We start from the raw sequence: 14983 nt of genomic DNA, 5'->3' as shown, positions 1-14983 counted from the left end.
ATTCATTTTTAGTCAAATATTTATTTTTTACTGCTGTGTGTTACTTTTTGTGAGTCCATGCCATATAACTTGAGACCCACCCCCCCCTCCCCCACCCTCACGGGCATAAATTGCGAAAATTTTAGTTGTTAAATCAAATAACAGAAAAATTAATTTTATCCAAAATATTAATTATGAAACAAAACGATAAAATACAAAACATATTCTAACTAATCCTAATGTTCTTGTTCATGAAAATTCTTTTGATTATTGAGTTTCTGACGGCTTCAGGATATGTTAAAGGTACTTTTTATGATGTTTTGTACTAACCAACATAGAACTTAAATGTGGATCAGTTTCATGGATTGATCGCAGAAATTCATCATGCTAAGTCAATATTTTGCTGAATACTTTTTTCGGTATCAAACTGAGATTATCCAGTTTCGCTTGAGAAACTTCGGTACGAATACCTTATTTTGACTAAGGTACTCAATATTAAACTGAGGCAACAGAAAATTCTAATAAAGTCATTTCGAACTTCTTGAAACCAGGTATTGATTTTTGAAGCGACGATGCCCACGAAGTAGGTAGCAAAGCAAGTGAAATAAACGGGCGCATATGTAGATTGCAGCAAATTTTGATAAAACGTAATTGTTCAAAATGGAATATCTCCGAAAACGCAAAAAAATCGCAGGCTGGAAATTTCAGCAATGTTAGATTATGATCCAATCTTTCAAGTGATCTTAGTTTCATGTTTAGCATCGTTTAGCAAAAAAAAGTACTCGATTAACAAACACAAAAAAATAAGTTTTGTCAAAAAAATGCTTCAGTTATTCGATGAAAACTTCAGTTTTTGGTTTGGAAACAACATTTTATCTATTAATAGTTTCAAAGCTTATCTCATTACCTTTCCAACGATGTATAATTGTCCTAATGAAATATTTAAAATGGCTGAGCTATGTTAAAATTAAACAATCAGCCTTTTTTACGAAAAACGCTAGTTTTTTACTCAATTTTTTGACTTTCAGCTTGCGTATCTCCGTAATGAACAAACTTAGAGCTTTGAAAATGTGGATTTTTCTTAGTTAGAATGTTTACTTTCGAGAAAAAAATACCAAAAAATATTTGGAGAAGGTAACTTTTTTGAAACTTGGCTACCCAATGTACCATAGTGACTTGGCAGGAACAATGAGACAGCTGGGGAACAATGAGATACTCTAGGAAAATCAATACTTTTCTAGTATACCATCATGTTTTTGTATTGTTCCATTGCAGGTGACTCGCCTTGAACATTTTAGAGCAAATTGAAACTTTAATTAAAAAAAGTTATACTAAAAAGTTTTTAAATTTTGTAAAATCCATATATTTATACCAAATAACTTTGTATTTTTGGTTAAGTGAAGTTAAAACTCTATAAATACGCAAAAAATCACTTTCCATAAATTTTCAAAAGTTTAATGAAGAAAAATCGAAGTATCTCTTTGTTACCCATGGGTTGAAATGAGTGGGAACAATGAGACAGTCCTGGATTCTGGGTATATTCTATATTTTGGCCAAACCTAATGAAAGGACATTGTAGCCCAACTCAATCCCTATGGAACGTCGAAAGAAATTTGAAGAAATATTAGTTTTGGTGTAAATGGCAGCCTACGAGCGAAAAAGTATTTTTTGTCCATAATTTATAAATAACTTTTCAAGGTAGCGTCCATAGCCAAAGCCACTATTATGGCAGACGTGTATCCAGTAGACACACCTTTCCCCCAAATATGAGCCTGATTGGTCTCATTGATGACTACTCTACCCTGCGCTTTTAGAATACTTATTAAATTTCAGTCGAAAATGATTTAAACTAGCTGTAATTTAACACCTAAGTGCTGATTTGCCAACATTAGGTTCTCGATGAAATTAAATGGTTCCCAAGTTCAAATTTGAGATTAAACCTAGGATTAAACTTAAATCTTTTTAACACTGGAACGCCCAACGCATGTCCAACTTACACGGACGCCCAAGCCTCACAAAAAAGGTGGAACGGTAACTTCAACTCGCTAGTTCTCGGGTATTACTCAACCAATCGGGACGATTCTTTTTTCCAGTGATAGATTGTAAGAATATCTCTGGATTAAAATCGAATTAGAAGGAATTCTGAACACTTTGAATATGAACGAAAAATTCATTAGCTCGCGGCGGGGTTCGATTCCCCGTCCTTTGGGTTCAGCAGACAAAAATGCTAATCACCAGACCATCGAGGCTTAGTTGACTAGAAGGATTAAGAATGCTATAAGAATCCAAGAAACTTGATTGGAATCTGTGAACCTAAGAACAGGAAATGCAATATTGAATGCATGTTGAATTCAAGGACACTTACTGGTTGCATAATTGTTAGGCGAATATTGAACTTTCAACACGACCAGAATTCACCACAAAAAGCTTGGTGAACCGAATTGGAAGGCTTCCAAAATGAATCCAAGAACATCCGAAGAATTAAGGACTATAAATAAAATTGACCGGCCACATCACTTACCATGGTTAATCCTGGCTTCACTCACACCCATCATACTAACACCATCAAACCTCACGTGATACTTTGTCGATGAAGCAGCCGATTTAGCGGTCTTCATCACTCAAGTATCGGACTAAAAATTCCTATCCACTTCCCTGTGTCTTACCACTGATCGTGGCCGGCGCTGTGATTGGCTAGCATGATAGGCACATTTGAAAGTTGCGAAGTGGTGATGACTTCCTACTCTTCATCTGTGGTCCACGGAGCAATTATTGGAGGTCCTGGTCAATAACAGAGTAGCAACTATGGGTAGACACCAATGATATGCAATGCTATGCTAATATCTCAGGATTAAAATCGAATTTTGGGTATCTGTGTAGGTCAAAAGATGTGGCATTGTGAGCTGCACAAAATGGCGTAATCAAATTATTCGCTCTACAGCATTGCCTTGGCGTTCTCGATTGCGAGATTCCTACTCGAAACTAGGTGTTCGAAGGCTTGATTGTTGAGGCAATTGCAAACCTCTTTTTACACCTAAGCTTCCATCCACCCCGGGATTCGAACTGACGACCTTTGGATTGTTAGTCCAACTGCCTACCAGCGACTCCATCGAGACAGGACCCAGGAGACGACTCCTACACCTGGACTGAGCTAACGACCTAACCTTTAGGTTAGTCCGGGGCCAACATTTACTTCCCGTCCGACGGAAGGCGTGATCAGACAAATCTCGTCTCGAAAAATGCCACCGGGACCGTCTGGGATCGAACCCAGGCCGACTGGGTGAGAGGCAATCACGCTTACCCCTACACCACGGTCCCGGCAAATGGCGTGCTTAACTCAATTTGGCCCAAAATCGACGTACGACAAGATAGCACGACAGCGACGAAATGTGAAAAATATGCAAATTTATTAGACGGCACGCTGCTATTTATATTTGTTCATTAGAAATATGTACTCTGCTCAAGATGTTCTCCTTATCTACGTCATTTGTCATAGTTGGAGTTTTTGTTGGATTTGGTTGAGTCAGTTCTTTTGAAAGGCAGTCGGAGTAACTAAATCTTAGAATCTGGAGTTCGAATCCTGGGAAATGAGCTAGACCCCACCAAACCAAGCCTACTCCGGTGGAATCACTGGCGCTTGGAGTTTTGTTGGATTCGGTTGAGTCAGTTTTTTGAAAGGCAGTCGGAGTAACTAAATCTTAGAATCTGGAGTTCGAATCCTGGGAAATGAGCTAGACCCCACCAAACCAAGCCTACTCCGGTGGAATCGCTGGCGGCGGTTGGACTCGCAATCCAAAGGTCGTCAGTCCAAACACTGGGGTGGAAGGCTCCTTGGAGTAGAAAGAGGTTTGGGTGCTCTTCCCATTCAAGCCTTCGGACTCCTAGGTTCGAGCAGAAACTTGCAATAGAGACCACAAAAGACCCGGGGGTCGTTAATGTGGTGGTTTGATTTTTTGGCCATTCGGGTTAATGGTTTTTAGGAGAAGTAGCCATTCGGGGATGTGGCCGTTCGGAGAAATGGATTGTTCGGGGAAATAATTTTCGGGTAAATGACATTTCGGGAAAGTGTCTTTTTGGATATATGGCATTCGGGGAAATGTCTTTTCGGGAATGTGGGTTTCGGGGAATTGTCATAGATTCATTTTTTGATTGATATGGTGTCTTGGGCAAAGTTGTAGGTATTGATGAGGACTATTTTAATTAACTTTTATTACAAAAATTCTATTTCCCAAAATCCATATTTTTTATTTGCTATGTATGGAAGTATTGATCAAAATTTTGCCGACGAGTTTTAATTTTTTAATAAGTGATTTTTGTAAAAAAATAAGGTCTTATACTTAAACCTACCTGTGCTTAAAGTACCTATTTTTTTAAATGTAAAATCGATTTGCAATCGAAAAGTACTCAACATTTTTTTTGATTAAGTACACCGTTTTCAAAATATAGCCATTCAAAGTGAAAGTTTGTTCTAAAAAGTTTTTTTTTTATTTTTTTAAATAGTGTTCATGATTTTTCATTCCTGAAGATTTTTTTTCGAAAAGTTCAGAATGGATTAAAACGTTATTTTCACCCATTCCATAATTTTATATAGTTTGGCTTTTGGTCACCATCGTGATCCCCGGACAATTTTACGTAAGAGGGTAATTCTCTACCAACTCACACGAAATTGGAAAAAGTTGTCCCGACCCCTCTTCGATTTGCGTGATACTTTGTCCTAAGGAGTAACTTTTGCCCCTGATCACGAATCCGAGGTCGGTATTTTGATACCTCGTGACGGAAGGGCGGTACGACCCCTTAAATTTTGAACATGCGAAAAAAGGTATTTTTCAATTATTTGCAGCCTGAAACGGTGATGAGATAAAAATTTGGTGTCAAAGAGACTATTATGTAAAATTGGACGCCCGATTTTATGGCGTACTCAGAATTCCGGAAAAACGTATTTTCATCGAAAAAACAACACTAAAAATTAAAAAAACTCAGCCATTTCTCGTTACTCGACTGTAAAAAAAATTGGAACATGTCATTTTATGGGATATTTAATGTACTTTTCGAATCTACATTGACTAACACGGAGAGACCGGCCGGGGCAAATCCAAGAAAATCTTGGTTAATTTAACTTAAAGTATGGGTTAATTTTTTACACAGCTTTTTTTCAACAATCGATTGTTGATTTTGTTAACTCGAAATTGCTGACCACCAGTAACTAAAATTAACTAAAAAAATAGTTGGATTTGCCATTTTTGTTGGTTAAATGGCCGAAAAAAATTCTAGCAGTCGACTGCTAGAATATTTTTTTCAGAAAATTAACTAAAAATTTCTTGTTTTCTGCTGAAATATTGTGGAATATTCTGTTAAAAACTAGCTGGGAAATATTTTTCAACTATTTTTCAACATTTTTTTTTCATTGTATCAACCGATATATTTTTGCATGCAGCATATTATTAGTGGTTTATAACAAAACATTTCATAATTAGACATAATTTATGCAAGTGTTGATATATATATATATATATTTTCTTTAATTATCTAACGATACAGGCTGGGCCGAATTTCTAGCTATATTTTAACTAATGTCTTACTTGAATACAGAAAAATATTTGTACATGCAGTCAATAACTAGCAGTTGTTAGCAATATTTTTATTGAATTTGCAGTAAATTTTGTAATAATGCCTCACAAGTTAATGCTGAGTTTTTTATATTACCATTTATTCTGCCTAAATATTTAACGTTTTGTACTAATTTGTTTTTTTTTTTAATTTAGTTGTTGTTATAAAACATGTAAAGTTTGATTTTTTTTTAAATTACGTTGCATTAAACTAAAAAATAATAAAGCATATTACATATTTTGTTAAACATATTGATGTTTAAGTTCTCGTGAATTCCTTAAAAATAGAAACCGAGCAAAATTTTCACCAAGTTTTAAACTTATATTTTTATTATGTTGTATAACATTAAGCGTTGTATTCACTTACTATCACTGTGAAATCATCTGATAAGTCATCATCATCTACAATGGTCTCAAGTTTAGTTATTTTTCTTGTGGTTGGACACAGAATTTTCACTAAAGTGAACCTTTTGCTGCAAATAGACATGTGAAATGTATTAGTAATTTAATACAAAATTCTTAATTTCGGCTATAAACTGAAAAAGGAACGTAAATAAATGTAATTATATAATTAACAATTACTTTTGATGATTCTGAAAAAAGAATGGTTCGTTAAGATTTTATCCGTCGTAAGCACGAAGCTTTTTAATGATTCAGTTTTCTAATAAGAATCACATTAGATAAATTATTGTGCAAAAATAAACCCATACTTACTTGGATTAACCAACATTTTGTTAAATTTGCCCGGGCTGCTCTATCCGTGAAGAGTCGGCCCGCATTTCCTTCTATTGCCCTCTCGTTCCATCAAACATTCTTCTAACATGTTCAACTCACTCGCATTGGAGGTCCTCATGGCAAATCGTCCTCTTGCTCTTCATAGTTTATCACCTGCAAAGAAATCATCAACAAACCTACTCACCAATTCCACCTCCCCAGTTGCAACACTTTGATGTGCCACTTCAACATTAACTAAAAAAAAAAATTTTCACAAAAATACATATTTTTCCTGTATTTCGAAAATGCATTTATTTTTCTCTAAAGAAACCAAAAATATATTGTTATTGCAATATGGGTATCAAATGATCAGGTTTTTTTCATACATTTTGGATGTAATAACAACATTTTTAGAAAATACTCAAAATTTTCACAAAACTACGTATTTTCGAAAAAATACAAAAATTCCGTTTTACAATGTGGGTATCGAACGATCGGGATTTTTCATACATTTCGAATGTAATAAGAATATTTTTGAAAACACTCAAAATTTTCACAAAACTACGTATTTTCGAAAAAAATACTCAAAATGTCCGTTTTTACAATGTTGGTATCAAGCGATCGGGGTTTTTTCATACATTTCGAATGTAATAACAACGTTTTTTGAAAATACTCAAAATTTTCACAAAACTACGTATTTTCGAAAACAAAATACTCAAAATTTCTATTTTTATAATATGGGTGTCAAACGATAAGGATTTTTTCATACATTTCGAAAGTTATTAAAAAATGAAAATACTTAAAAAATTTCACAAAACTATGTATTTTTGAGAAAAATTGATTTGATTATTTGATACCCATGTTGTAAAAACTGAAATTTTGAAAAATTACAAAAATACGTAGTTTTATGAAAATTTTGAGTATTTTCTAAAATTGTTGTTATTACATTCGAAATGTATGAAAAAATTCCCGATCGTTTGATACCCGTATTGTAAAAATTGAAATTTTGAGTATTTTATTCAAAAATACGTAGTTTTGTGATAATTTTGAGTATTTTCTAAAAATGTTGTTATTACATTCGAAATGTATGAAAAATCCCGATCGTTCGATACCCATATCATAATAATTTAAATTTTGAGTATTTTTTTTTTTCGAAAAAACGTAGTTTTGTAAAAACATTGAGTATTTTCTAAAAATGTTGTTATTATATCCAAAATGTATGGAAAACCCTGATCATTTGATACCCATATTGCAATAACAATATATTTTTGGATTCTTTAGAGAAAAAAATGCATTTTCGAAATACAGAAAAAATACATATTTTTGTGAAAATTTTCATGAAATTATAATTTTAATGGATAACTGACATCATCCCGATTCCAAAACACTATAATTTTTTGATGTTTGCATGATTTTTCATACGATTAAAGCCAATGTCTCCCATATAGCCAAAAACCCATAAGCTCTGTGCCTCGGTTAAGCACTGGACCGTGCAGCTGAACGGTGCAAAACCGGGGCAGTGCAAAACCGAGGCGTGCAAAACCGAGGCATGACTGTAATATCGAATTTTGGTTATTTTAACTGAAAATTGGCAGCAACAAGTACGTTTTTGTCAAAATTTACGAAAGTAAAATCAACAATTTTAATTGTTAAAATTTCTGGGCACGGTCTCTCCGTGCAGAAGGGTCATTTTTTCATTTAGAACAAAATTTTTCATTTAACAATTTCGTGTTTTTTCTTACTTTGCTGGGTTATTTTTTGGAGTGTTACAATGTTCTACAAAGTTTTAGGGCAGACAATTACAAAAATTTGATATATAAACATAAGGGGTTTGCTTATAAATATTACGAGTTATCGCGGTTTTACGAAAAAAAAAGTTTTGAAAAAGTTACTTTTTGCGTTTTTCTTTGTTTCGTCGTCCGTGTCTGTCGCGGGTGACCATGAACGGCCATGATCAACGACGACCAACTTTTTAAAAACTTTTTTTCGTAAAACCGCGATTACTCGTGATATTTATAAGCAAACCCCTTATGTTTATATATCAATTTTTTTGTAATTGTCAGCCCTACAACTTTGTAGAACATTGTTACACTCCAAAAAATAACCCAGCAAAGTTAGAAAAAACACGAAATTTTAATTTTTGTTCTAAATGAAAAAATGACCAATGTAGATTCGAAAAGTACATTAAATTTCCCATAAAATGACATGTTCCAAAATTTATGGCTGTCAAGTAACGGAAAATGGCAGAGTTTTTAAAACTTTTTTAGTGTTTTTCTCGATGAAAAATACGTTTTCCGGAATTCTAAGTACGCCATCAAATCGGGCGTCTTATTTTAAATAAAAGTCCCTTTGACATCAAATTTCTATCTCATAACCGTTACAGGCTGCAAATTATTGAAAAACACCTCTTTTTGCATGTTCAAAAATTGAAGGGGTCGTACCGCCCCTCCGTCACGAGGTATCAAAAAACGAACCTCGGATTCCTGGAGAGTGTCTTAGGTTAGATGACGCCTAGCACTCTTCTTGTCATTTATTAACATTTGTAGTGCGCCATTGCATTGAAATGCATTGAAACATCACAAGCGTTAAAGCGGCCAGGCCTACTGCGTAAAGCCGTATCGCAGAGATGACTCGTAATTATTTTTTCATTTTATTAAAAAAAAATTTTCATTTTATTTTAAAATAAAAAATAAATTTTCATTTTATTTTAAGGAAAAAATCTAGTTATGAAAGCTCCTAGTTAATATTTATTTTATTCCAAACATTCATAAAAATCCAAACTAAAGCAACTTTTCTTTTTAATTAAGCATGATTGGTTCAAATGATTCAGTGTGTCCAAAAAAGTCGAGCTTTGTAATTTTTTTTCTCCATACAAGAATCAGAGACAGGGACAAACATTCAATATTGCGACATTTTGAAATGTTAGTCTTAATTATTTTTTTTATTATATTGATTTCGAAAAGATCGGAAAATTTCACGAAAGTTTTATTTATAAACATTGAAAATCGCACCATTAGTTGCTGAGATATCGACATAAGACAATTATGGGTTGTTTGGGTAGTAAACATCAATTTTTCTGTTTTAAAATCTTTGCATATCTCAGCAACAAAGCAACAAAGAATTTTCTCAGCATTTCAAAAATATTTTTTCAAAAGTGGGCAAACATGGGCACTAATTTATTAAAATTAATAACTGCAACTATTTTTTTAAAAAAGTAACCTAAAAACAGCTATAACTTGAACACGGTGCACTTTATGAAAATTTCACTAATGTACTTTTAGATTACAAATTCGATTTTACATCAAAAAATTAAATTGAATTTAAGTTGCGGTCAATATTTCGATTTTTTTAATCAGTAATGATTCAAAAATTCATAACTCAAACAAAGATTTTTTGCCCGTTCTGAAAATTTCTGAAAAATTGGCAAAATCAAAAAAAAAAATAGTGTTTTTTGCAAATCATGTTTAAGTGACAAAAAGTGAAATTAAAAATCAGCAAAATAAATTACCATTTATCTTTTTTTTTCAGTGTAGTCCTTATCCATACCTACAACTTTGCCGAAGACACCAAATCGACCAAAAATTTCTTCACATGATTTTTTAATTTTCATTGCTGCCAAATTTGTATGGAAAACTATATGGACAAACTAATGATGCAAAATGGCTTGGGCACCAAAAAAGTTTCAGACGGATTAAAAAAATCAAAAATTAAAATTAAAGAATAAAGACCGATTTTGTATAAAATTGCTCAAACAAAAGTTATGTGAAAATAATCGGAAAAATCGATTTCGTGTCTTTGGCAAAGTTGTAGACAACGGGCTAAAAATCATTCTTCTAGTCATGGACATCCAAATTGTTTAAGTCTTACTCTTACTTTAAATAGAATTTGTTATCAACTACGTGTTTTAATAAATTTAAAAAAAGATTGAGGTAAAAAATTGAATTTATTTACATTTTTTTTTTCAGTTGTTTGGATAGGAAATTATCTACGATTTAAGATTTTTGATCCAACTTCTGATTGCTGAAATACTACCTTAAAATAAATACAAATAAAATATTAAATATAAGTTATTTTTTCAATCTTTTCAATATCTTTGAAATTATTAACACCAACGCCCAACGCATGTCCAATATACACGGATGCCCAAGCCTCCCTAAAACGTTGGAACAGTAACTTCAGCTTACAGGTTTACGGGCGATTATTTTACTAGAGCAATCATTCCAACTTTTGAACGTTTTTGATCACATAAATTACAAATTTGATCAAATCGAGTTCTATATTTGAGTGGTTTTATCTCAAATATGAAGTTGAGGATATAGTATATTTTCTCAGCTTAAAGAAAAACTAATATTTTCAGGAAAGGGCACCTTTGGCCCCTATTTTTTTAATCTTAAATTAATTAAGAAACAAAAACAATGTATGCTTGAAGCTCGTTTTTTTTCTCTAAAAATCTAAAATGTTTGCCCATGTTTCTCTTTGGCTCAAGAGATGGTCCCTATTAACATTAACATTCCAACGCCCAAGGCTCCAAAAAAGTTGGAACGGTAACTTCAACTCAATGGTTCTCTGTCATAACTCAACCAATCAAGATGATTCTTCTTTCCAGTGATGTCTAGATGATCCTAGAACTTTGCAGAACTCAATTTGATCAAATTTGTTATTTTTGCGATCTAAAACATCGTTCCAACTTTTTTTTTGCGTGTAAAAATATTCGCCAAAAATTCCGCAGAGGCAGTCGTTTTAAAAAAGGTGGAACGATGTTTTCGGTCGCAAAAATTACAAATTTGATCAAATTAAGTTCTGCAAAGTTCTAGAACTAGACATCTAGACATTCTTACAAATCAGTGGAAACAAGAATCGTCCCGATTGGTTGAGTAATGCCCGAGAACCAGCGAGTTGAAGTTACCGTTCCAACTTTGGGAGGCTTGGGCGTCCGTGTAAGTTGGACATGCGTTGGGCGTTCCAGTGTTATTTTTTAATGTGAGACGTTTCACTTGCAAATGAGGTAGTGAAACTGAAATTTTGCGCGATAATCCTGAAATTGGGGTTTTTAGTTTCTTTGTACTTAAAAAAATTGTATGAGAGAGGAGATACAAGATATCTTGAGTTTGTTTTATGTGTCAAAAGGAAATCTTTCGAAAAAGATTCTTCGATCACTTATAGGACCAGCTACGGTAATTAGCTAAGATCTAAGATTTTGAAAATATTTTTTTTTCGCCGAGGATCATTTTTAGACACTTCATTTATAATACATATTTAGTTTTTTGCCTTGTTACGAAAATTTTCAGCAATATTTATTTTTAAGCTGTTCGAGAATAGAACTATCGAAGACTACATCTACTTTCAATGCAAATTTGCAAGCACATTTTTAGCTACAAGATACTATCAACAAAAAATGAAATTTTGTTTGCATTTTGGTACGCATTTTTTAGGGTATATTAGCTTTGGATACTGTCACTTTATAATTTAACAGCTTTTAAACTTTTGTAAGACGTAGTTACATGAGTATTAAAAAGTATACATTCAATAACAGGCTCAATGTATTGATATGAATCTGCTGAAATATATAATTAAATATTAAATTTGAAAATATTATGACATATTATGAAATATAAGTAATAATTTTAAACACAGTAATTGTATGGTTTTGAAGTGTAACAAAAATGTATGCATATAAGTAAACTCAAAGCGCGTATTTTTTAAGAACAGATTTTCTTTTGAAAGGCCACGTGGTCAGCCGTCGACCCCCTCCCCCATGGCTTTTCATGGTTTTTTTCGGTCGGATTTCGGACCCCTCCCCTAAGGAGGCCACGTGGTTTATGCACGACCCCCAATGCACAAATTTTTTGATCAAACTATTTACAAAACCATAGTTAAACTAAGAATTTATTGGATTTACATTTGTAAGAAAAAAAAGTGTTCCGAATTTGTGGATTACATGGGCCAATGATTTTTTTTACATTTTAACATTAAACACTAAAATATGCAATTTATCGAAACATCAGTCGAAAGATCACAACAAAAGCTTTCAAATGCAGGTAAAAACGAATAATTATGTTCAAATATGGATTTTCTATTTTTTTAAACATTGACCGATCTGTAATATGTTCCAAATTTGCACTATCGTTACATATATTAACAGACTCGAACGAACGGCTTGTTCCGGACAAATTAAAAACCGCGGAGCGTAGAAACAAAACGAACTTTATTTGCTCTACTCGTACATGGCTCGGAGCATTTCGCACCACGAAGAACATTTTTTACGGGGCAGAGTTGAATCAATCCCGCTCACTCGAACAATTTTATTTTGCTGTATTTTTGCCTTCCTCACCTTACTGAGGAAAGGCTATAAAATCACTCGAAAACTGAACTTCTCAATTAGACCTCCTAGACCCACCTTCATGTACACCTATCGACTCAGAATCAAATTCTGAGCAAATGTCTGTGTGTGTGGTGGGATGTTGATAAAAAAATTGTCACTCGATTATCTCAACATTGGCTTAACCGATTTTGTCCGTTTTGGCGTCATTCGATCCGTCTTGGGGTCCCATAAGTCGGTATTAAAAATTATGCAGTTTAGTTAAGTACTTCAAAAGTTATGCTAAAAAACGATTTTAACAAAAGTCCGGAAGATTGTAAAAAGGGTGGTTTTTGTAAGAAAACCCGGCATGTTATACATTTTTAGAAAGGTATTTTAAAGACCTTTCCAACGCGTCCAAGACATTGAAGATCTGACAACCCTATCAAAAGTTATTACCACTTAAGTGTTATTTATGTACTTTTTTGGAAGCCGGATCTCAGATATCATGATGAAAACGTTGTCCGGATCTATCATGCGACCTATCGTTGAACAGGTAATCAAAAGACCTTTCCAACGCGTCCAAAACATTGAAAATCTGACAACCCTATCAAAAGTTATAAGCACTTAAGTGATATTTATGCACTTTTTGGAGGGCGGTTCTCAGATATTTTGATGAAAACGATGTCCGGATCTATCATGCGACCTGTCGTTGGATAGGTAATCGAAAGACATTCAAAACATAAAAGATCTGCAACCCTATCAAAAGTTATAAGCACTTAAGTGTTATTTATACACTTTTTTGGAGGCCAAATCTCAGGTATTTTGATGAAAATGTTGTCCAAATATATCATGCGACCTATCTTTGGATAGATAATTAATAAGCCTTTCCAACGGGCACAAATTGAATTGGAGATTTGACTACGCTATCATAAGTTGTAAGCACATAAGTGCCCTGAAATAATAATGAGATGAATAATTAGTCAAATTGATAGAACACTTAAAGGTCCGCCCTATTTTGGATAGCATTACCTTTTAAATGTGAGGAAGGCACCAACCACCTAAGGGTGGATTAAGTAACGTTTTTTATAATAAAATTCCGATTCTTCACATCTAAATTTCGGCAAAAAAAACAGGTTGGCACATTACAATTTGTTACAGGGTGTTGATGGGTTATTTAGTGAAATGCAACAAAACTGTTACTGTTCAACATTTCATAATCACAGCATCCGGTATAACGTCATTTTTCTATTCCGAATGGAATTTAGATTGAGTCTTCTTTTCTTGTTTTTCCGCTATTCCAATAAAAAAAACTGTAATCTTTTATTCAGATGGAAAATGTATGGCCTGTACACACAAGATAAAATTCATCGAGGTATCAGTGGCCATAAATCATAACGTTGACACGTTGCTGGCTGGAGTTTTGTCTCAAATACGCCTGAAAAAGGTGCATTGTGCTCTTCAGGTAAATTAATCGTTGTAGCAAAAAAAAAAAAATCTTGTAATCATCATCTTTTTTAGGGGCATCGAGAACCATCACCATCAGCGCATTGGTACAAAAATCGTAATGTAGTTCGAGCTTCAATGAAGGCTCGCCAAATGATCACTTGGATATTTGGAAAAGAGGACTCCAAGTTTAGAAATTGTGAGAATTTGCAAGTCCTGTAGACCATAAATATCAATCAAAGGATTTCAATATGACAATGCATATATGTTACTCTTCCTTTTATACACTCAGTACAAATTACTGAAGTTGCAATCAAATCAAACTTGCCGTACTTATATATTAGAGTGTAACAAAAATGACTTTTTGGTGGGCATTCAAGGGTTTGTTCCGGTGGGCATACTAAGCCCAAATCCAAAATTTGAGCTTGATTGGAGTCAAAATCTCGTTTCGAAAAAACGAGATTTTGACTCCAATCAAGCTCAGATTTGCCTGACCACGCCTTCTATCGGATGGGGAAGTAAAACGTCGGTCCATTTGCGTAAAAGAGGTTTTGGGCGACTCACCACACATAACCTTCGGACGCCTAGAAATGAGCAGAAACTTGCAACAGAGACCACAAAAGACCCGGGGGTCGTTAAAGTGGATTACTTTGCTTTTTGTTACCTCTAAAAGTGACATTTTTGAAAAAATCTTTTTTTACGGGTTAAATCCCATTTAAAATAGAAAGGCGGAGCGCCAGCTCCTGTTACGTCCAATCAAGCTCATATTTGGGATTTGGGCTCAGAATGCCCACCGGAACAAACCCTGAATGCCCGCCAAAAAGTCAATTTTGTTACACTCTAATATATACAGCAATTTCATTTGAAAAGAGCCTAAACCGAAAAAAGTTCTCCGATCGGACTCAAAATTTTTCTGGGGGTTCCTTGGCCAAAATAATTA

The 14983-nt window shown here is 33.8% G+C and overlaps 1 protein-coding gene across 2 annotated transcripts in view; it reads left to right on the top strand.

Moving 5' to 3' along the window:
- Positions 1-14651, top strand: part of LOC6046101 (GTP-binding protein RAD) — a 114744-nt gene extending 100093 nt beyond the window's left edge. The window contains exons 8-9 of one of the 2 annotated variants that reach the window (XM_038265891.1): positions 13929-14062; positions 14119-14651. In XM_038265891.1, the coding sequence (XP_038121819.1) occupies positions 13929-14062; positions 14119-14265 (281 nt within the window). In that variant the 3' untranslated portion in view covers positions 14266-14651. Of the gene's footprint in view, positions 1-13928; positions 14063-14118 lie in introns of those variants that run through there. The other variant, XR_005278923.1, reaches the window with a different exon arrangement.
- The last annotated feature ends 332 nt before the right edge of the window (positions 14652-14983 follow it).

The sequence above is a fragment of the Culex quinquefasciatus genome, chromosome 3, assembly GCF_015732765.1.
Source record: "Culex quinquefasciatus strain JHB chromosome 3, VPISU_Cqui_1.0_pri_paternal, whole genome shotgun sequence".
Taxonomy (NCBI): domain Eukaryota; kingdom Metazoa; phylum Arthropoda; class Insecta; order Diptera; family Culicidae; genus Culex; species Culex quinquefasciatus.
The sequence above is the reverse complement of the archived record's forward strand: the minus strand, read 5'-3'. Positions and strand labels throughout refer to the sequence as shown.